Raw genomic sequence first — 23684 nt, forward strand, 5'->3', positions numbered from 1 at the left:
GGACTAGATAAATGTTAATTCTGATGTTGCGGTTGGACAAGATAGATAGGATGATGATTGGGGCTTTCGCTAGAAACCATTGTGCTGAAATTTTGTGGATGTTTACTGAGAGACTAGAGTTGCATGACCCTCTAGTTGCTTGTGAGATGGCTTTAAAGAAGGCTTCTACTAAATCTCATTCTTTTGTTATGATTGAAAAAGGCTCGGAAGTAGAGATACATGCTATCAATATTGATATGTCTCCTAATTAAATAAGAGATTTCTAATTATGTTATCAATGCATGTAGAAGAATATCAACTTTATTTTTATGTTGTAATTTTAGTAAGACTCCTCCTAAGTTTAATTTTGTTGTCCATAATATTACTAAATAGCCTTGGATATATGAAAATTATGTGGTTTATTGAGGCTTCTTGAATCCTGCAGATACTATTTATAAGGGCCGCATAGTTTAATTTTTATTAATATCAGACGTTTCTTTTTTTCTTTTAAAAAAAAAAAATGGCACCTTTGAAATTGAAACAAAAGTTAGAGGGTCTCATATCTCAATTTAGGTCGTGCATGCGCATTATTTATGGTGCTTTTTATTATACTAGAAAAAAACTACGTGCGCGAGGCACGTATACTTCGTTTTATGTTAAGTGTTAACTACTTCACTTAAAAGTGATACAATAAATAATTGAAGAAAAATTATTATTAGTTATGGTTTGAGATTATTTTTAGAGGTACATTTATATTGAGTAGTCAATCTCTGATTAAATGAAATCAACCATGCAAAGATGTATACTAAATAATGCCCAAAAACAATGTTAAAGTGCTTCCTTTATCACATTCACACAAGTAGTTTCACTTTCTTTGTTGACTTTGTTAATAATATATCTATACATATTTAGAACAATAACTATTTAGATTTTCCAAGACAAAATGAGTTCTCCAAAGCCCATTTTCTCCTTCTTCATCATCATCATCATTATTAGTTGTAGCTTCTCTTCAATTTTTGCTCAACAGCCATATGTGAGAGAAGACACAACTGAATGTGTCAAAAAGGATAACTCAAACTCTTCTCTTGGCTACTTCTGCAATGGTCTAAACAGAACATGTCAAGCTTTCATTACTTTCAGAGGTGTGCCTCCTTACACAACCTTGGCAGCAATCTCAAATCTTTTGGCTGCAGACCCTTCTCAGATTTCTGCAATAAACTCCAATAAGACAACCTTTGATACAAACAAATTGGTCATAATTCCAGTAACCTGCTCCTATTATGGCGGCTACTACCAATCATACACCAATTGGCCCAACAATAGGAATAATAGTAGTTATTGAAACTATTCTCTTTTCCGGCTGCACAATATATATGAATTGCTAATAGATTGTTGTTGAGCATAGTTTTTCCTTTATAGAAAAATAAAAGTGATTACCTAGATCAAGTGGCCAAGTCGATATTAGCCTCATTTGGAACCGTCATGTTCTTATGAAATAGACGATCCTCCCATAGCAACTTCTTCGCCTCCTTCAACAATTTCAAACCCAACCATTAAAAATTCCTTTGAAAACAACAATAAGAAAAGAAAAAAAAAATGGAGACCACCAAAATCAATAAATACAAAAAATTGCAAAGTAACCCATATCAAAATAAAAACAATAGCATACCTAGTTCTAGTCAAAATTTGTTCTTACACAATGCTAGAGTTCAAATTGTATTCGATGAAATTAAATAACTAAAGTAAAAGAGAACAAATATATTAGTGAAATTTAAAAATATAATAGAAATACAAAAAGAAAACAATCTCATATTCTCGAATAAAAAATAACCCTAGGTAAATGTATAATGTTAAATATATAATAAGATTCATTTCATTTAATACATAATATATAATTATACATATATAGAGAGAAGAATTGTTACTGTAATTTACTGTCGCAATGAGAGAGAGAGCTTTTAGTTCTTACCCAGAAAATTGAACACCTCCGTTCGTAATTGTCATCACTCTCAAAAGCTTGCTCAACTCTTCATCGTTTCTCATAGCCAATTGAATGTGGATCGCAATGATTTTGTTCTTCTTGAATGAGGACGCACGGTAGGGAAGGGCTTGAATGATTTTGCAATAACTCTGAATTCGTAGTTCAAAATCTGTAATGAAGAAAATAATTTTTATTTAAAAAAAAAATTGAACGGAATAAGAGAAAAGACAATTAAGATTTTTCCTGTCTCGTTTCCTACTCTTTCTCAAAGATGAGCGTGGGATCTCTAAAGGGGAGGAGCGAAAGAAGAAGAATTAAAATGCGAACTTATTGTAAAACTCTGGCCTGCGATTGGAAAAATCAATAGCTGCAAAGACTACGAAGAAGAAGAAAGACTTACGGAGTGCAAAGCCATAGCTGCGTTTGGTTGATCGTAAACCAAAGCTAGAGAATTGGATTTGATAATTTGGGGATATACGGTTTGTTAGAGAGATATGTGACTAAGATGATTTTTTTTAATTTAAAAAAAGATTGTTTAATTTTTTGAGTTTAATTATTGGGTTTATTTGTTAACGGGAGATCAAATCTATTAACATCGTTAAATTTATATGTATTGTAATTTTCTTAGAAGATATAATTAAGTATGATATGCTATTTTGACGTATATCATAGGAAAAATAATAGTATTACTGTATATTATGAAAAACACAAAAAGTTGCAAATGAATATATGTGTGTTGTTAAGGCTATCTTCTCACAACATCATTATTTACAACACTAGTTTCATTTTTTACATGGATATTTGGACTTGGAGTATGCATGTACCGAACATTTGAGCATTTTTGGTCACGAAATTCAACCAGAAACATGAAGATGTTGTAATTGTAACAAACATCATCAACATCAGTAAAATAGTCTGTGTCTGATGTTTTTATTATTATTATTATTATTATTATTATTATTATTATTATTATTATTATTATTATTATTATTTTGATTGGAGAATTTGCATTCAAACAAACAAAATCAACTGTTAGTGGGGAACTTAAAAATCGAAAACAAATATTTGTCCAAATAAACGCTTCTAAGAATCACATTCAGCTCTATAAATAGTGAAGCCAAATCGCTGAGCAAAAGAAAGACCCACCCGCAACGCAAGCAGCTCGCGTCCACACTCATCAGAAAATTCCCAGCTGCACCCACTGCGCAAGCGCCCCATACCACACCAAGGCAGTCCCAAATACTAGCGCAAATATAAATTTGTTTGTGTGTTATGTCCTATGTCGCTCGTTGTGATTTTAATATTACACTTACCAGCTATCAAAACTTTAATCTCATAATAAAGTTTTGATAATTGGATAAATATTGTGTTTGGTGTAATTAAATCGAAAATAGAAAAACAAAAGTTAGTGAAATAACCTAATAATGAACATGAAATTAATGGTATATTTTATTAAATAATCTTATTTAGAAAAACATTGTGCTCTGATCTCAATGGAAAAACCACATTGCAAGTAATGAAGAGGAAAGGTTTAAGTTTTGGGCTTTAAGCTAATATGCAATCTTAGTTGGTCTCTACCCTTTATTATTGCTTTAGACTTTAGCATAAAAGCAGGTTCCCACTTCCCTCAATCAGTGAATGAGGACCCTAAACCAAACCCAAACAAGAAACTAATCCATCTATATAATTTTATATACATATCATAATCATATCCATACATCACTTAAATGGAAAAGCTACCAGTACTATTTGCATCCCACCACATGTTAATATTCTTTTTTTATATATGAGCTTTGCTTTTTTCCAAATATATGGTTTATTTTTTTTCCCAAGGTGATCAGGATTGTGATCTTTCTTTAAAAATTGTATGTAAATTCAGCAGATTCCATTACCTGATTAACATATATTAGCATTAGCAAGTTTTCCAAGGTATTATTTAAAATGCAAATTCAGCATATTCCATTAACAACATGGAAGCTCTTACTTTCTCATAATTATTTAATACTTTGGTTCTCTTCTTGACTTAGTGTTCACCTTTTTTATAAGGATCACAAACAAATTTATTACATCATTGTCCATATATTTGTTTTTAGAAATTATCATCATATTTTATATTAATAAATAAATGATGTGTGTATTGATGTGAAATAAGTGGAAAATGTATGAAATAAGACTACCCTTCTGGCCAAGGACAAAATCTACCAAGAAATTAGCTGTTGATGAATTCATTCATTCATTCATCCCCTTCCTACCAAGATTACATTAGGGTCTTTTAAAAAAGTATTTTGTACCCATGTCATAATTGTCCTTTTCTTTCTTTTTATTTTAAACCAAACAGTGAAACCAGTAGTCATGACTCATGTGTTGAAAACTTGAAAACGACCACTCTCTACAGATGAAGATCGGATACGGAAGAATGCCAAGATTCGAGTCAATTAATCTTCTTATCTAAGAAAGTAAAGAATAGATTTTTTTTTTTTCCTTTATTTTTTTCTTAAAAAGAAATTGACTAGGTGAGTCTCTTCTCTTCTTTAGTGTAATTCTTGCCTGTGTTTTATTTCATGACGCGTTTCAGGGCAAACAACTAGTCAAATTTTGACCATTCATTCAAGTTACTGAATCATCATCATACTGTTATAGAGTGGACTCGGAATTTTTACGACATACTCAGACAACGTCGTACTTTCCTGTCGTGAATCACGACCCAAATTATTTAGACCTAAAACACATGAGCCATTTGGTGCTTTCATACGTAAACAGAAACAATAGTGAAATTTCCTTAGCTTTATCAGCCCACGACTGGAGACAGTCATATTATATTTATTGTATATATAATTTATAATGATGATGATGGTGACGATCACGATAATGAACCAAACCGATAACTAATCAAAAAATCCCAAGAACTAGGCTAAAGCATATAGCCTAACTTAATTAACAAAGAAAATACCACGAGCTCTAATTAAAATATACAAATTGCTTGCTTGCGTAGTGGTCATAACATGGCTTTACCAACTAAAAATAAATTGTTTAATTGTTAAACACCTAATTGGGCAAATTTTATTTCACGATACCAAAAGGAATCCAATATTTTCTTCTTAAGAAACCAATTAGGGGCAGCAATATATATTATATAGAGAACTTTTTTTTTCTTTATATATATATAATACTGTGCTTAACAGAGCCAGACCATTCAATACAAGCATATTTAAATAGATAGAGAGGGGCCACTCTGAATCTGAACCACATCAGAATCTCATCTTTACTGGATATTTTTACTTGTAAAGCTATGAAAGCCACTAGTGAATTTTAAGAGTTTGAACCCACCAAGTTGTGATAAATGGACAGTACCAGTAGGGAAAAGACCTGTTATTTTCAGTTAATTTTATTTTTTTTTTCTTCTATCAGCTACCACAACATAAACAGCCAAATCAAACAAAAAGCGAATCTAAACACAGCTAGCACAAAACACCAAGAACAGGACATAAACATTATCTTGAGTCTGTACAATGAACAACCAGGATCAAATTAAGTAACCTACTTTAATTAATTTACCTCTTTTTTTTTTTTTAAATGATTCTCTCTAAACCCAATTTGTCATTTCTGGAATAAAAATATATAATAACCTCTTTTAACTCATATGACTGAGTTAATTTCCAGCAACTTTCTCAAGCAACAGTGATGAAGCTATCACCATTGGCGAAACTTGACATCGATTGGAAAGCCGAATACCTAGCTGCCGATGAGGATGATGGTGTTTCCCTAGGATTCGTTGTTGGCAATGCTAGTTTAAGAGAAAGAGGTGATGGGTCTACAGCTGATTTCAGATTCAAATTAAAATCAGCTATAGTTGTACCATGAGGGATGGAATGCAACGCTATTGGGCGGACGAGCTTAGGATGAGCTGTGGTGTTGGTGCTGTTGTTAATCTCTGGATGTGTCTGGCCTAATGACAGATTTTCAATTGGAGAGGGTGAAACGGTAGTATGCAGAGAGAACCTCCCACTAGGATTGAAAGGCTCAGGATTCAGTGGTGGTAATGGATGAGAAAGTGAGTGACAAGCATTATCTTGATTATGGTATTGCTCTTCTTCCATTGGAATTGCCGTTACCTAATACAAAATAAATAAAAGAAAAATATGTAAGGATGAATTTCTTTTGATATTTTTCTTGTCCTCTAATTTCTCTTTGGTTGTTGAGAAAATAAGGCAAGTGCAAAGAAAAGTTACGATTTTTTTTTTGACAAAAAAAATATTAGATGCTTTGCTCAACAAAAGCTAAATCTATTAATTATTAAAAAAAATAACTTATATTTAAATCCATCTGACTGATTTTTATTCGGATATTTCCTAAAAATGCCAAAAACATACAACAACAGATATTCAAATTCGAAAAAAAGAAATCGACAATAAAAATCCAATTACTTTGTTACTTGATTTAGTTATGATCTGTTTATATCAGAGAAAGGAAAGTAAAAGCAAAATATGCCAAAATAATATGTATCTAAAAACATAAAATAAAATTCAACACAGAATCAGCATTTTTTTCCTAATATTAATATTTCCATTATCCCTATGGAAAAAATACATATACATTTTAATCATCCCCAGTTGAACATTTTCATTGTGGCTTGAAAATAGTAATTAATATAGAAAAAACAGGCTAAGAGGGTTGAATAATTACCGTATCGGTGGTGATATCGAAGAGGCTAGATCTACGGCGTCGGCGATTATGATTGGTCCGGCGAAGAAAATATTTCTGAGCATGGCTAGCAACCTGCGTAGGGGTTCGACTCTTCACGAAGTTCCTGGATATTCCTCGCCAATCTCCTTTCCCAACCTTCTGTAATCCAAGCAAGAACAGCTTGTGTTCTTCTTCCGTCCATGGAACACCTATTTCATCGTTCCAAAAAAAACTTCAATCGCTTATTCTTTCGAGAATAATAAATACTGAAAATATAATTTTCTTCTCAATTAGAAAAATAGACATGCACAGCCTAAAACTATACAGATTAATCCAGCAGATTAAAATCATTCCCAATAAATTAACCAGTGATTAAATTAATATTCCACAAAAAAGTCTTCGAGAATCAATTATATCTCAATAAATTGGAGATTAAACGACATTAAGATCTGAGACTGACCTCGCTTGCGCTCACGCTCACGGTTCCCGCCGGAGTTGTGGACGACGTCGTTATCGGAGGCATAACCTGGACCGCCGTCGTCTTTTCCGGCGTTATTGTTGTTGTTGGCCGCAACAGTAGCGGCGGCGGCAACCTCTTGAGGCTGTTCGTACTGAGAGAGATTGTTCAAACTCACACTCTTCCTCATGGAGTCAACAACTACACGTACGCCAAACAGCATGAACTCGCCGACGCCGGAATCATCAGGAACGGCCGCGGAGGATGAGTCGTTGGAGGAGGTCGGAAATGACATCTTCGAGGGAATCGGCGATGATCTCCAGGGCCGTACGATCGGAGAAGAGAGAGAAAGAAGGAAAAAAGAAAATAAACCACGCGCGTGCTTTACACCACTGTGGAATGAAGAGGGTGAGAGGTTTGGTGGGAGTAGTATTTATACGGAGAGAAGAAATGGGTTGAGGAGGTTATTGTCCGAAGATGATACGTGTCAATTAATCATTGGTCAATCGGTTTCTATTTTGTATTTCGTGCTGTCTATTTAATATTTATAATAAAATAAAATAAAATCTCTCTCATGTTCAATTACTCTCAAATCAATTACTATTTAATTGGATTTTTTCCATCGGATTTTCCTGCTGTCCCTTTTTACACAAAACAAAATTGAAAAAACAAAACAATAAAAATATTTCCATAAAACAAATTATTTCCTTTCGTTTCTCATTCTTAGAAACTTTTTGTTACTTAATTATGGAGCTGTTAAATAATTTTGAGATTTAAATTTAAGGTAAAAAAAGGGTAATGCATACTTGAACTATAGTTAAATAAATATAAGTTTCTTTGAGGTTTTTTTTTTTTTTTTTTTTTTTTTTTTGGTAAGAAGTTTCTTTGAGGTTGTTTAGTGGAATAAGTTGATTGGGAAAATTATATATTTGGTTCTATATAATAAAAAATATATACGTGGATGATTATATTTAGATCTATAGCATAGGTAGCTAGGTAGAGTCATTAACTTGGAAATAAGGAATAAAGTTAGCACATGATTGTGCAATGTGACAAAATGAAAGGCGTTATATAACCATAAATTTTCTTATGTATTGTATAGCCACATTGTGATAGGCACCTCATATTATCAAATTATGTACCATGTTAGAGTTAAGTATATTCTTCTTGAAAATTCATAATGAAGTTTGACCATATATATTATAGGACAATTGGACCCTTTTTTTTTCTTTTTTTTTTAGGGGCAAATGACAATTGATTTGATATCTTAAATTAAATGGTTGGTTAGCTAGCTAAGAAAAGAAAAGAGTAGTTGGAATCAACAAATCTCTCTATCTTTAATGTTTAATAAAAATACTTCAATTTGAGGATAAAACGCACACAATTGTGAATGTTATGACAAATCCATGCCATTTTCATTTATTATGGGTATTGGATGATTAGATAGTTCTTTTGATAAGTGTATTATATGCCATTTAATTATGTTGCTATTTGTTTTATCCATTTATGGTATAAAAATTTCATTATCTTTTCATATTCATATAAATGAGATAACATGTTATTAATGCAATTTGTCAACTATCTCTTATTTTTATTTTAAGGAAATGATAGTAAATGGTTCCAAAACTTGTAAAAAAAATAGCTTTTTTAAATTATTTATTATTTTTATAGTCTTTTGTCACATAAATATAATTATATTTTTTTCATATTTTTTTTTTTTTAGAATTAGAAGTAAATTATTTAAAAATTATGATATGTTTATATTAGTTTGGTTAATATTTTTTTTATTTGAAATTTATGTCAATTTTTTGTTTAATTTTTTATGAGTTATTGTGGGTTGTTGCTATATAAATTGTGTTGTTCATTATATTTTTGTTTTGTTATATGGTATAATATTATTCTTAGATGATATTTTTTTTTTTATTTTACTATGTATAATAGTGGTATATAATTTTGTTACTATATACAAATATTTTAATGTATGTATATAATTTTATTGGTATGTTACATATATTTAATTATTATTATTATATATTTTAGTTGAATGATATATTATTTATTTTAAATAATATTTAGTTAGTTTATATTTTATTATATATAATGATGATATATAATTTTGTTGTCATGGTATATATATTTTAATTGTGGTATATAATTTAGTTAGTATAGTGTACACATATATAGTAATATATATTTTATTATTATTATTGTCAGTATATATATATATTTTGGTGAATGATATATGTATTTTTTGTTATACATATATTATTTTTTTTTAAAATAATATTAAATTTTATTTTTTTATTATACTTTTGTTGACATGATATTTAATTTTATTAGCATTCTATATATTTTTATTTTTATTTATTGTTGTTATATATAATTTTATTGTAAGGTATATATTTTTTGTTATATGATATACAAATTTTATTGTATTATATATCATATTTTTAATCATCCATGTTTAGTTTTTATTTTATTATATATAAATGTGATATATAATTTTGTAAGTATGGTATAATTATTTTATGGTTGTATATAATTTTGTTAATATGGTATATATAATTTTTTAATGATATTATATTATTTTATTTTATTTTTTATTGTAGGTATATATGTTTTGTTGTATGGTATATGGTTTTTGTTGTCTATAGTATTTCATTTATTTAAGATGATATTTAGTTTTTTTTATTATTATACATAAATTTTTTTGGTATGTATACATATTTTAATAGTGGTATATATAATTTTATTAGAATGATATATGTATTTTTTTGAGTATTACTTTAGTATTTTTATAATTTCTTTGTGGTATATAATTTTATTACTACAGTATATTAATTTTTAGTAATATGATATATCAAATACTGTTGTATATGTTGGGTTTTGTGTCCTAAATAAAACTCATTTCAATATAATCAGATTTACTAATTAATAAAACATCAGAGATCATTTTATGTTGCATGGTTCACATGATTTATTTCATGATTTTATACTCTTAATGTATAATTTTATTAAATCCAAAACATATATTTATTCATGATTATAGTGTTATCAACACAGTGGAATATAATCATGATTATATTTTTAAAAGTTTAAGTCCTATGATTAGTCAGTACGCTGGATTTAGATTGACATGATAATCAGCGATAAGGTATACTTACACTTGGATAAGTGTTGTGTCTTTTCCACGACATTGCAAAGTATGATAGTATCAGATGTATGGAGTATACATCACATTGGACCGATATTGAACTTGAATAAGATATCATAAACTTACCGTTATGTCTTTCTAAGTCAATATCACTGGTTGATCTTAGATCTATAGATCTTAATCTTGAGATGGTTAGATTCGATCTTAATGTATTATTTATGTTCTTCAATGTGTTCGTTAAAGTCGACCAATTGAATCTTCTCGTGACATACAAATTAAGGATATGGTAGTTCAATTGAGTGGGAGCACTAATCATAGATATGGAATCTATAGCATCTATAAGTATTTAGAAGTGAAACGATAATTTCTTTTGAGCTTGGCTTTAATAGAGATAAATGATTGAGGCCTCATTTTAGCAATTATATTAGTTTACTAAAATATCATTTATAGGTAGTGTTATACCCAAAATTCAACTGTACTCCAGAAGCTAACACATGTCCAACAGAAGAAATATGAATCAATTCTAAGAATATAATAATATTACATCAATAATTGCATATTAAATAACTCGCTATTCAGTACATAGAGGTTTGATAGATAAATATTCAAAACTCATTGACTATATAGTCACTGAAACAAGAGCTCATCCATTTACTTCTATTTAACTAAGCTTGAAGGGAATCATCACTTTACTTCTATACACCAGTAGAAGCTATAGATTCCATATTTATGTTCAGCACTCCCCCTCAGTTATGCTATCATGTTCCCAAAATATACGTATCACCCTGACCCAAAAGTAGGCTTAACTAATAAATCAAATAACATGAATAGCACTCCTGAGATTGAGCCTAAGCATATCAAGATTTAGATTCTCTTAATCTAAGATCAACTTCTGATATTGACTTGAAAAGATACAACGGTAAGTTTATAATATCTTTGACCTAAGTTCAATATCGGTCCAGTCCAATGTATACTCCATACATTCGAAACTAGTATACTTTACCAATGTCCTGGAAAGAACATAACACTTACTCCAAGTGTAAGCATACTTCATCGCTGATTATCACATCAGTGTAAATCCAAAACACTGATGAACAGGGACCAAATCTTTTGAATCATATAATCACAATCACATTCCACTGTATTGATAATACTGTAATTGTGAATAACTATATATTCTGGATTTAACTGATTTTGTGCATATATATATTAAACCATAAACATGTAACATACATAAATCACTTCAAGATTCTAAGTTGATAACTAATCAGATTGTAATGGGTTTTATTTAGGGCACAAAACCCAACAAACTCCCACTTGCACTAACATAAAACAGGTTGTGCATTGCAATCAATCTTTTGCCTCGATTCTCTGATCAAGTGTAGTATATTTGAATCCACCCATATTTCTGGAACCAGGTTCATAAAACTTATGAAACATCCTTAACTATATGCTTTACTCATCAATGGATACTGAAATCCTTACTGCCCATTAAGTACATCTGAACAAACAGGAGACATATCTCTCAAATTTTAAAATTTGGAATTGAGATAATGCAGTGTAGAATTTTCTTCAGTAAAATAACTTTCTGGTAATTTCGAATTTACAAAGTTATATCTTCTCTGATGAAGCTTGAATTATTATAGATGGGTTTTTACACTCTTCTACAATGATTCCTCCACCCCCAGAGTAACCACCATCTCAAAATTCTTTATGACTCGGTGTGGATATTAGGAACACTAAAGCATAGTTCCTTCTAACATATAGGTCACTTTTATAAATCTTTCTTGACTGTCCCCTAATGTTCCCATTTGATTACATCTCAGATAGCTCCCACTCAATAGCAGATGTCTGGTTAGAAACTTTTAACCTTTTACTATTGTTTTGAGGGATCATCTCATTGTGACTTATTATCTTAATCTGAAACTGTAAGTTTCTCTAAGACTAAGTCAACAACATAGCAGTCTAGTATTTGAAGTGTAAAATACTTGCTAGAGATTAAGCAATCAAATCAAGATACCATAAAAATGTTATGAGGATTAGAAATCTTGACTCAAGTCATTCGAATAGACTATGCAAGAATTCTTCTATCTTATTCTCATAATTTTGATAAGTTATTTCTATCCATGTGAATGGTTAGATTTGTTTTATCAGAGGTGTCCTTAAGTTCCTATCACAAATATCAACCAAACGAAGATGGGTAAAGAATTTTAATATTCTCCCACTCAACTAAGGTAATGTGATACATTATCAAAGAACTTTAATGATATCATTAACTATTACAACAGTAAATCTAAACTGGAAGATATAATCAAGATCAAGGATTTATTCTGATAATAGCTAATTTATTATATTATTTCCATGTTTAAAATTATGTGTCACAAAGAGTACTGTGGAATAAAGTCTACCCCTAAGTTTATAGAGATTATGATCCACCCCTAAAGGTTGTAAAGATCATGATTCCCTAAGTGTGATAGAGAATATGTGGAGTTGAATATAATCCAGAGTTCATTAGATATAAAAGATCATTGAACTGCATATTATTCTTAACTTTCCTCCACCCCTATCAGATCAAAAGATCTTTTTATTAAACAAATTCTCAATAATTGTTTTAGAATTAACAATTATTCATAAACATAGAAATAATCTCTAGTGTTTATGTAGTAATAACTCTGTAAGAAGTTTAAATAACTATAGAATTTGTATCAATAATAAAAACACATACACATATACAAATATAATAAATATAACAGTTGGTAATAGATTTATAAGATAAAGTACTGAAGCTCAACTCATAAATTGCAATTAAAAATAAATTTTATTATAAACCCAAAAAAAAGAAATTGTTTGTAATATTATGAGAACCAAACAGGGAATAAAATCCCAAACTTGAAATCCAAATTGTTTGAAAAATTAAACAATTAATTCAAAAATAAAATGAGCTTCTTCTTTATCATAGACGACCTCTATCCACCATCCAGCTTTCAGATCTAACTCGTTAAGATAGCATCCGAGTTTAAGAAGCTTGAGCTATAAGAAGAATAACAAACAAGGTTAGTAGTCCAGAATTAATAATCCAAAAGGATAATAATTCACTAAAACACATCCGTTTATAAAGAAATACCTTGTTTCTTTGCAAGAAGCTTAGGACATTGGGATTTCCAATGGCCTTTCTCATTGCAGTAGAAACATTTTCCTTTTGGTGTATCACCAGAAGCTCCAGCCTTTTTGGTCTTAGCTACTTTCGCAACTTGGGCTCGCTTCTTGGCATTTTTCCACTTCTTCTTCTTATTGGATTTGGAAGTAGAAGCAACGTGTGCCTCAGGATTACTCGTCTTATTACCATTTCCAGAATTCTGAGGTTTATTCCCTCTTTTCTTGGGACCTCCAATCAAATTTTCATATGTCTGAAGGTTGTTGACTAACGTATGAAAGTCTTGTTCCTTCTTATTTATGACATAATTTGATGTGTAGGGCAGAAAATCTGGAGTCAAACTATTCAAGATGAGACTCACTTGAGTAGTCTGATCCATTTCAGCACCATGATTCTGGGCTTCCTGGAAATAACTAGCCATCTGGAGTAGGTGATCACTCACATTCTGATGGGGTTCCATCCGTGCGTTGATGAATTTCTTAGTCGCGTCAAAGCGAGACTGGATAGATGCCATACCGAATAGCTCAGTTTACTGCGTCATGATTTCTGCAGCCGTGACAGTGTTTACAAACCTTGTTTTCAAGGTGTCAACCATGCTGGAAAGCATGAAGTATCGAGCTTTATTGTTAGCATTCTGCCAACGCTCGAACTTCTCTTTCACAGCTTTGGTTGCATTGTCACCTGGCTGCTCAGGGGACGACTCAGTCAACACAAACGAGGCACTTTCACCTATGAGAGCAATATTAATGTTCTCTCTCCATTTTGGGAAGTTAGCTCCATTTAGCTTATTTTCAGTCAATAGTGATAACATGGGATTTGACATTGCAATTCAGGATACTACAAGATAATAAATAGATATCAATTATGGTTTAAACAAAATCTTATTCAGAAATTATTAGCACATAGCAAGTAGGAATGACTAGAGAAAATACTAAAAAATACAATCCTAAATAATTTCCAAGGTTTTCAACAAACTGATATCAGTGTCCCGTTTAGGCGAGAGTCAAAGCTATCATCCATTGAATAGAGTTGTCAGCTCATCTAAAATGACAAACATTCTAGCAACCTTTTATTCGATCGAAAAGAGAATCCGACGTTGTCCCGTTTAGGCGAGAGTCAAGGTCATTCCTATTTCATGAGCTTCCACCATTATTTCATACGTTTGTAAGTCTTTTACAGTAGCCACCATTAGGGTGATCAATACTAATATAAATAACTTACAAATATACTTATCTTTCGAGATTAAACGGCGCTAACTTGCTAATGAACGTTCCTCCATTAGGGAGGATTACTCACTAAAACAATAGCTATGTAAAACCAACAATGGAGATCGAATATCTTAATAATAATAAAACCCATTATTTAAAATGTATTTTCTTCTATTATTTATTTATTTTAAATCTATATATATTTATTAAATTTTAAATTTAGAATAAAACTCTAAATAAAATTTAATTTAATATTTATAAAATTAAACTTAGATGGTTAAGAAAATAAAATGAATTATTTCCATCTTAGTATTAATTTTCTAACAAATATTAAGAAAATTACTTAATTTAAGTTGTATTAATTTAAATTAATTTGTAACTCAAATTAAAATTTTCTACAAATATATATATATTGTATTTCCAAAAATATATAATTTTCGAAATACATTAAAATAAATCAAACTTTATTAGAAAAAATACTTCAAGCGAAAATACTATCCATCTAGATTTTCTTGACTAATTAATTCAATTTCTAATAATATATTTTAGTTCCTTTATTTTAAATTAATCATTAAATGAAAAGATCATTGATTTAAGTTGATTCCAAATTAATTAAAATAATTAATTTACAAATTTAATCTATCTTTCAAGATAAATTCAAAATCATCTTGCATAATCAAATGCAATTTCGAAAAATGATTAATAAAATAAATAAAATATATTTTGAAAATTATTCAAATTTAAGTTGTTATGAAAATATCCAACTTAAAATAATTTTCTATTTAATTAAATATCATGAAAATAACAATATTTAAGTATCATTATGAAAATCAACTTAGATATTTAATTTTCAATTTAATTAAATGTATTAAATTCAGGAAATAAATAATTAAGTGTAGAGAAGGCTTAATTATTAATTTCCAATTTAATACAAGGAAAAATATTTTTAATTGAATTGTACCAAAATTAATTATTAAACAATTAATTTCACAATCAATAATATTTTCCTATATTAGAAATAATAATTAGTATAGAAATAACTATCTAGAAAATATCTCAATTTAACTAAGTATCTTTTCAAGATTTGGAAAATATCTGATTTAAGTTATTATAGAAAGAATCTATAATTTACAACTTAAAATTTTCCAAATAAAATTTAATTAAATATCAAAATTAGGTGGTAACTACCTAATTTAAAGATATTCCATTTTAAGTTTAAAACCAACTTAAAAAATATCTTTTAAGAATCTTCAATAACTAATTCCTAGAATTCCTCAACTTAATATTATATTCAAAAGATATTCAAATTTAAGTTAATAAGGAAAATTAGTAATAACTAATTCATAACTTAAATAGGAATATTTAATGAAATACTAAAAGTAAGTTTCAGAAAAAATCTAGTTAGTTAAAATTCTTTATTTAATTAAATACAAGAAAAATACAAATAGTTTATCTAGAAAATAATATTCTACAAACTATGTTTTTCTTAAATTAATTTTGAAGAAATTAATTATGTTGCTATTCAATTTTATTAGGTCAAACTAGTTTAATTAACCTAGTACAGTTATCCAAATCAGGCAAATGGGCCTTCACAATTGGGATTGCTCATGTGTGTGGGGGGGGGGGGGGGGCTGGGTCCAGTATGTCGTACCCACTTCTAAGGCTCCCAACTCTCACACAAGGCCCAAAAGAGAGGAATTTAACCTTAAAATGAACCACTGTTATTAATTGAATAGGCCCATTAACTAAATGAGCCTAAATAAAATCTATCAAGTTATGACATTTTATTTAGCAACAACAACCTATACGTGTCTATAACAGAAATCAAACATATAGGCTCACACAGGCACACAGATTTGGATGGACCCTATCATGTTACTAGGTCATACACAGATGAAAGAAGAATATAAAAATTTACCTGTTACAAATTATTTACTTGACCTATTGACAATTGAACCATGTGTTAAAATCAGATCATTGGATCTGTCAACAAGTTAACCATGACAATTTAGATTAAGCAATAATAGGTTTTAGAAAACTTACAAACAATCTAAAATACATACTCCTGCAACAACTTAGATTTGGATAGTTGGAAGTAGGATTTATTTAATTTAAAAGTATTAATCTTTATTTCGAAATTTAAAAAAATTTCGGTTTTTAAAGAATGAAATAAAAAATATTTAAAATTAAACCTACACTTTTGAAAAATTAGGTTTTGAGTAACCTAAATATCATTTCAAAATAAATTTGCTAACTTTCCTTTTAAATTCCATGTTATTTAATAAATTAAATATTCAATAAAATAAAAAATGGTAAATACATACCCTTTTCTGATTTTACAATTTAATTTAAGTAAAAATAACAAAATTTAAAAGTTAACAAAAATATCTTATTTTCCCTTTTAAAATACCATGATTATAGTAATCTTATTCTAAACAAGGTCAAATTACAAAAAAAAAAAAATATTTTTATAAAAAAAACTTTTGACCTTATATTTAAAAATAAGATAAAATAATCAAAATTTAAAAGAAATAAGAAAAGAGGTAAGCAATACTTGATTTTAACCTATTTTCAAATTCAAATTACACTAATATCTAAAATTAATTTTAAAATAAAATTAATTTATTTCTGATAATTAGATTTGAAAATTGAAAAACAAAAATCAAAATACAAAACTACACAAAAAAACGGAAGTTAATTCCATGAAAAAGCATGAAAAATCGAAGAAAACGAAAAAAAAAAAATGGCAGGTGGTACGGACAGCATGCAAAGCATGCTGTCCGCGCGCGTGGAAGGGCAGACACAGCCGAGAAAACTCGGCGCATGCACTCCTGCGCATGATTTCCGTGCGCGTAGGGTGGGGTGCTCACCACCTCGATTTTTTTCGATTTTCAAAAATTCATAACTAATTCAAATTAAATCGAAATCGAGTTCTGTAAAAAGGTAAATTGCTTAGAATTTTCCAAACTATCCAATAAAAATAATTCCAGATACAGATAATCAATTATTTTTTTCAGAATTCACAAACATCAATATGACTCATCATGAAACCATCCAAATCACAATCAAATCGTTTTAAGTCCAAATTTCTTGCAAGCAAATCAATTACCATGGCTCTGGTGCCAGTTGTTGGAATTAATTTTACCAGGATCTTAGATCTACTCACAAGTATGTTGATTTAACAACCTAAATATGAACTTTTAAAACGATAAACAAAACACATAAAAGTTAAGAATAACTTACAGTGACGGCAGCGGAATTAAGTGTCTCCTTCCACTCAGATCTCTAACCCTTGATTCCTGTCTATAGCAGAGTATAATCAAGATCTGAGCCCGATTCTCCTTCAGTTGGATGTGATCCTTCACAGTCTTCCAAACTATGATTGAGGTACTGAGTGATGTGTGTGGGCACTTCTCTCTCACTTGGATTTTCAAAATTCTCTCTTATTTTTCTCTCTTGATTTCGTGTATAATGATTGCATACAAAGACATACCAAGAGTGAAGAGAGGGGCAGCTATATATAGGAAAAGGGAAGAACTCAACTTTCCAAATAAGCAGTTTCCTCTTTTACTGTGTAATTGATTAACTGCCTTATTTAGTGTGATCCATCACTTTCCTATTTTTGCTAGGCTTTGATTAGCAATTGCATGACAATTAAAATTGAAAATAATAATTGGGAAAACATGCAAAGGGTGGCCGACCATGGTGTGATATGGGCCTCACTTGGATTTTGCAGTTTCCTCAATTTTATTTCTATTTCTCCAAAAATGCCATTTTTCCAATTCTAACCATTTAAATGCCAAAACTAATTATTTAATAACTAAAATAGATTATTAAATAATATTGTCATTTAATATAATTATTAATTAGACATTCAAAGTCTCTCAATTAATAATTAAACCTAGAAACCCTTTTATTTACGATTTCATCCTTAAACTGTGAGAATTCACAAATTAGACATAGTCTAACTTTTAGAATTATAAATGATTAATCATAAATCATTATAGAGTCTTACAAACAGTATAGTCTCAACTAGAATGGGGACCATGGATCTATATGCTGAGCTTCCAATAAGTTGAACCGATTTACCAAGTAAATCCCTAACTTATTAATTCCTTGTTGAATCCACTCTTAGAACTTGGAATTGCACTCTCAGACTTATATAGAGCATATTATATGTTTCACGATATCAATATGCTATCTCATTTAACCATTGTTATAATCTTAATGTGATTAAAATATCCTCTATATAGATGATTTACATCGAGATGGGACAAATTTACCGTTTACACCCCTCAATGTATTTTGCCCCTTAAAACACTTAGTTACCTGTAAATGATGTTTTAGTGATCTAATACATAGTCACTGAAACAAGAGCTCATCCATTTACTTCTATTTAACTAAGCTCGAAGGGAATCATCACTTTACTTCTATATACCAGTAGAAGTTATAGATTCCATATTTATGTTCAGCACTCCCACTCAGTTATGCTATCATGTTCCCAAAATATACGTATCACCCTGACCCAAAAGTAGGCTTAACTAATAAATCAAAGAACATGAATAGCACTCCTGAGATTGAGCCTAAGCATATCAGGATTTAGATTCTCTTAATCTAAGATCAACTTCTGATATTGACTTGGAAAGATACAACGGTAAGTTTATAATATCTTTGACCTAAGTTCAATATCGGTCCAGTCCAATGTATACTCCATACATTCGAAACTAGTTGTAAAGCCCGCTTAGCTAATTTGGAAATTATCAGTTAATTGGGATTAATTATGAAATTATTTATAGCTATTTAAATAATTTATTGCTGTTATTTATGGAATTCAGAAATGCATGATTATGCCATCAGTAGCTATTATATTTCGCATTTCCGGTGTCCGGTGTTTTGGAACTCGGCGTTTGGCTCAGTAGAAATCACAACTTAGTATGTTGGTAATTTGGGGACGGGTTTAGACATTGGGAATGTCGGGAATGGCCGGGAATTTAGAATGTCCCAAAAATACCCCTTTAGTATGATTTTCATGATTTTATGGTGGAGGGGCAAAATGGTCTTTTTGCCCCATTAGTATTTTTGTCTTATGTGATTTATGAAATGGAAAATAAATGTTAATTGTTTATTTTATTTATTTGTTGGCTGAAATAAAAGGTGATTTATGGCTTATATTCCTTTTTCCACACAATTTCAACACTTAGTCAAATTAAAAGAAAAATTTCAAAGAAAACACTCTTTTTGCTCTCTCTCTTTTTCGGCTGAAACTTGGGGTTCAAGAGCTGGAATTTTTGGTGGTGATTCAAGCTTGGATTGCAAGCTCTAGTAATCCCTTGTTGAGGTATTTCTTTATGTGATTTCTCTACCATGTTTTCTTGAGTTTGTTTGATGAAAAAGTTGAGAAAATGCATGTTAATTTGAAGTTCTTACTGCTGTGTTTAATTGTTGTTTCCAGTAGTTTAATTAGGTCTTAAATGGATGGATTATATAGGTCTTAATGCATGCTAGTGGTGTTGTTTAAAGCTTTGAATTTCCTATGCAATTATGTGATTTTTGAGTGAAATGTTATATTTTGTTTCTGTGAATTGCTGGATGTTCTTGTATGTTTTCAGAGGGGTTATTATGCTTAGTTAAGTAGAATTAACTAGGTTAGGATGCATGTTAGTGGATTTAACCAAGTTTGAGTTTTGGAACTCAAAGCTTGGTCTTTAATGGTGAATTTTGTATATGTGTTTTCTGGGTGAATTTGATGCCTTGGATTTGTTCTAGGGGTAGTTTAGAACAGGTCTGGAAAGTTTGGGACCAATTGGGGTTGAATTGGTCGAGTTATGGGATTTTTAGTTGGCTGCCTGCGAGGAACCGGAATTCCGGTTGTGCATCCGGAATTCCGGATGGGGGTTCAGTAATTCCCAGAACCGAATTCGGTTGGGCAACCGGTCTGCCGGTTGGGGAATTTTTCCGAACCCTAGTTTTCCTCGTTTTTAGGTTTTTAGGGGTATTGCCATGCTTTTTATCGATAGGGAAACTTTTAGTTCCAAGTTTTAGTCCCCGGGAAGTGATTTAGCGTGTCACTTATAGCGTTGTGATTTTTATGGTTTAGGAGCCGATGTCCGTAGCTCGGCTTCGGTTCCGGTCGGGTTGGCAAGCACACCTGAAATCGGAATCCAGGTAAGATTAGTATAACAGTATGCATATGTAGATTACATGTTTAGCGAGCATGTAGGAAGCCTATTAGATTACTTTAGTTGTATGTTGGCTTCGAACCATCCAACCCTGTCACGTCGGTACAGGCTGGAGTATGACCAGCAGCCGGAGTATGACCGGTTTGACCGATCAGGCTGACACTTGGTTGGTGGTTCGGTGCTATTGACGTATCCCGTCGGTACAGGCTGGAGTATGACCAAGAGCGGAGTATGGCCGGTTCGGCCGATCGGGAGGATATAGTAACACGTCGGTACGAGTGGAGTATGACCGACGGCGGAGTATGACCGGTTCGACCGATCAGGTTGTTACGTGTCAATAGTACCGTCCCTATGAACGTTCAAAACTCAGTACCATGTTGGACATGGCAGTAGTAGCTCAGTACCATGTTGGACATGGCAGTAGCGGGACTCAGTATCGTGTTGGACACGGCAGTTAGTTTTATGTATGATATTATTATGCTTTTCTTACTGAGTCTGTCGACTCACAGTTTATGTTCATGTGTAGGTAAAGGCAAGGCTGTAGCTGATGGACCGTGAGCGAGCTTATGAGATTGTACATGTCGAGGCGGTTAGGCCTGGAGCGTACGATCCTCGGGACAGCAAGGCTGAGATTTTTGTAACTGTCGTTAGACGACTTTTATTTTGATGTAAAAAGTTAAACAGTTAAAACGTTTGTAAATGATTTTATAAATCGGGATCCCGAGACTTTTATAATATGGTTTATAAGTTTAATTAAAAAGCAAAATTTTAATTAATCACATTTTTCCATAAACCTCGTTGATTAGCAACGAGCTGCACAGTACGTTTAAAAATCACGTAATACGCCTAAGATAGTTAGGGTGTTACACTAGTATACTTTACCAATGTCCTAGAAAGAACATAACACTTACTCCAAGTGTAAGTATACTTCATCGCTGATTATCACATCAGTGTAATTCCAAAACACTGATGAACAGGGACCAAATCTTTTGAATCCTATAATCACAATCACATTCCACTGTATTGACAATACTGTAATTGTGAATAACTATATGTTCTGGATTTTAACTAATTTTGTGCATATATATATTAAACCATAAACATGTAACATACATAAATCACTTCAAGATTCTAAGTTGATAACTAATCAGATTGTAATGTGTTTTATTTAGGGCACAAAACTCAACACCAGGGGCATTTTGGTAATTATGACCCGAGAAGGATAAATTGATGAAATTAATTTAATTACGTGCTTAATAGAACTATATATATATTATTATATAGTATTCATGTGTTGTCTTTTCAGGTGTGTTCTGACAGGTTGGCGCGGTATAGTCACAATCGGGAATTTCGGGCCGAACCGGGTTCGGGCCCGAAATGCAAATTTGATTGATTTAATTGGAATTTTATTTGATGAGTGATAATCTGAATTTATTTGGATATAATTGAGTGTGAAATGGCAAAATTACCCTTGTGTGGGTGAGTGTGTGTGGATTTAAGCCATGAGGGCATTTTGGTCATTTGACCCTTAATTACTATGTTTGGAAAATGTGATTTTTTGGGGAAATGAAATGTCATTTTCTGGTGGCTTCTCCCTCTCAACCGAACCCTCTCCCTCTCTTTTACCCCTTTTGATTTTCAAGCTTGATTTGTGAGAAATTAGCTTGTTTTGGAATCTTGATTTGTGTTGGAAGCTTGGAGCTTGTTTGAGCAGGAGATTGAGGTAGTTTCTAATTGAAATTATATGAATTGTTTGTTGAATTGGTGGCTGAAATATGGTGATAAAAGCATGCTTGAGATTGTTTGTTCTTGGTGTTGCATGCTTAGTGAATTGGATGTTTAAGCTTGTTAATATCTTGATTTGTGTTGGATTGAGCTTAGAGTACGATTCTAGGTTGTTTTCATGCTTAAATCTAATTTTTAGTTATTGTTTTATTGCTGGAAAATATTTGGTTGTTTTTGATGAAGCTCTTATTCAAGAGCTTGATGTTGCCATGAACATGCTTGAATTCTATGATTTTTTATGCAATCTAAATTGAGGGTTTAATTGCTGGATTTTAATGCTTGATAGTGTGTTTTAAATCCTTAATGTTTACTAGTTGTTGTAAGTAGTAAATTGAGATTTTGGTTGTGAAAGCAAGCTTGAGTTCATGGAACTCAACCTTGGTGCTTTAATGACACTTTTTGATTCTTAGTGAAATTATTGTGTTTAAGTTGTGGAATATGTTTATTATGACATATAATGATGCCCTGGAAAGTTTTGTACTGTTTGGGGAAGATTTGAGTGAGTTTGTTGGGGGGGGGGGGGGGGGGTTAAATATTGAGAAATTTCGTGTTCTCTGCCCAGACAACCGGAATTCCGGTTGGTTCAGGGCTGCTCCAACCGAAATTCCGGTTGGAGTTTATCGGGAAATGCTGAATTTTGTTTTGGCCATAGCTTTTGACTCGGGACTCCGTTTTGGGAGTTCTTTATACCGTTCAAAAGCTCTTTTCAAGCTCTATGTGATTATATGTATTTGGAATGCCATGAATTTTTTTTATGAATGTGAAATCGGGGGTTAACCCTATTTGTGAAAATCCTGGATTGTGTGTGACTAGGATTACCGGCACCTGGTCAGGAGCACCCGGGGATTTGGAATCTCTGCCTTTGCGGGACAACAAGTAAGACAGTGATAAGCACATAGAGTATGCGCAGTGGCGCTTATACTGAGAATGATATGCATGAATGTTTAGTAACCGGGATTAGGGTTATTACCCTAATAGGAACGGTCTAATAGCCTAGGGTTATTACCCTAGTGATATATGTGTATAAATGCCATGCCGTGTTAATTGAAATGAGATTTAGGGATTATGCGCTCAAGGAATAATCAGGTTGGACTCGGTACTCAT

At 31.2% G+C, this 23684-nt stretch overlaps 1 protein-coding gene and 1 long non-coding RNA gene across 2 annotated transcripts; both read right to left on the reverse strand.

Annotated features, from left to right (window-relative positions):
• Positions 1 to 785: 785 nt before the first annotated feature.
• LOC115712270 (uncharacterized) lies at positions 786 to 2360 on the reverse strand. The gene is made up of 4 exons (XR_004010819.2): positions 2220 to 2360; positions 1949 to 2129; positions 1417 to 1508; positions 786 to 1187 (listed from the first exon to the last, which is right to left on the reverse strand). It is a non-coding gene; the product is annotated as an uncharacterized LOC115712270 (long non-coding RNA).
• Positions 2361 to 5419: 3059 nt separating this feature from the next.
• Positions 5420 to 7671, reverse strand: LOC115709709 (transcription factor MYB1R1). Its single transcript, XM_030637879.2, has 3 exons — positions 7104 to 7671; positions 6644 to 6852; positions 5420 to 6072 (listed from the first exon to the last, which is right to left on the reverse strand). The coding sequence occupies exons 1-3, from the start codon at positions 7393 to 7395 to the stop codon at positions 5629 to 5631; spliced, it is 945 nt and encodes a 314-aa protein (XP_030493739.2). The 5' UTR covers positions 7396 to 7671; the 3' UTR covers positions 5420 to 5628.
• Between the last annotated feature and the right edge of the window lie 16013 nt (positions 7672 to 23684).

The sequence above is a fragment of the Cannabis sativa genome, chromosome 3, assembly GCF_029168945.1.
Source record: "Cannabis sativa cultivar Pink pepper isolate KNU-18-1 chromosome 3, ASM2916894v1, whole genome shotgun sequence".
Lineage (NCBI taxonomy): Eukaryota > Viridiplantae > Streptophyta > Magnoliopsida > Rosales > Cannabaceae > Cannabis > Cannabis sativa.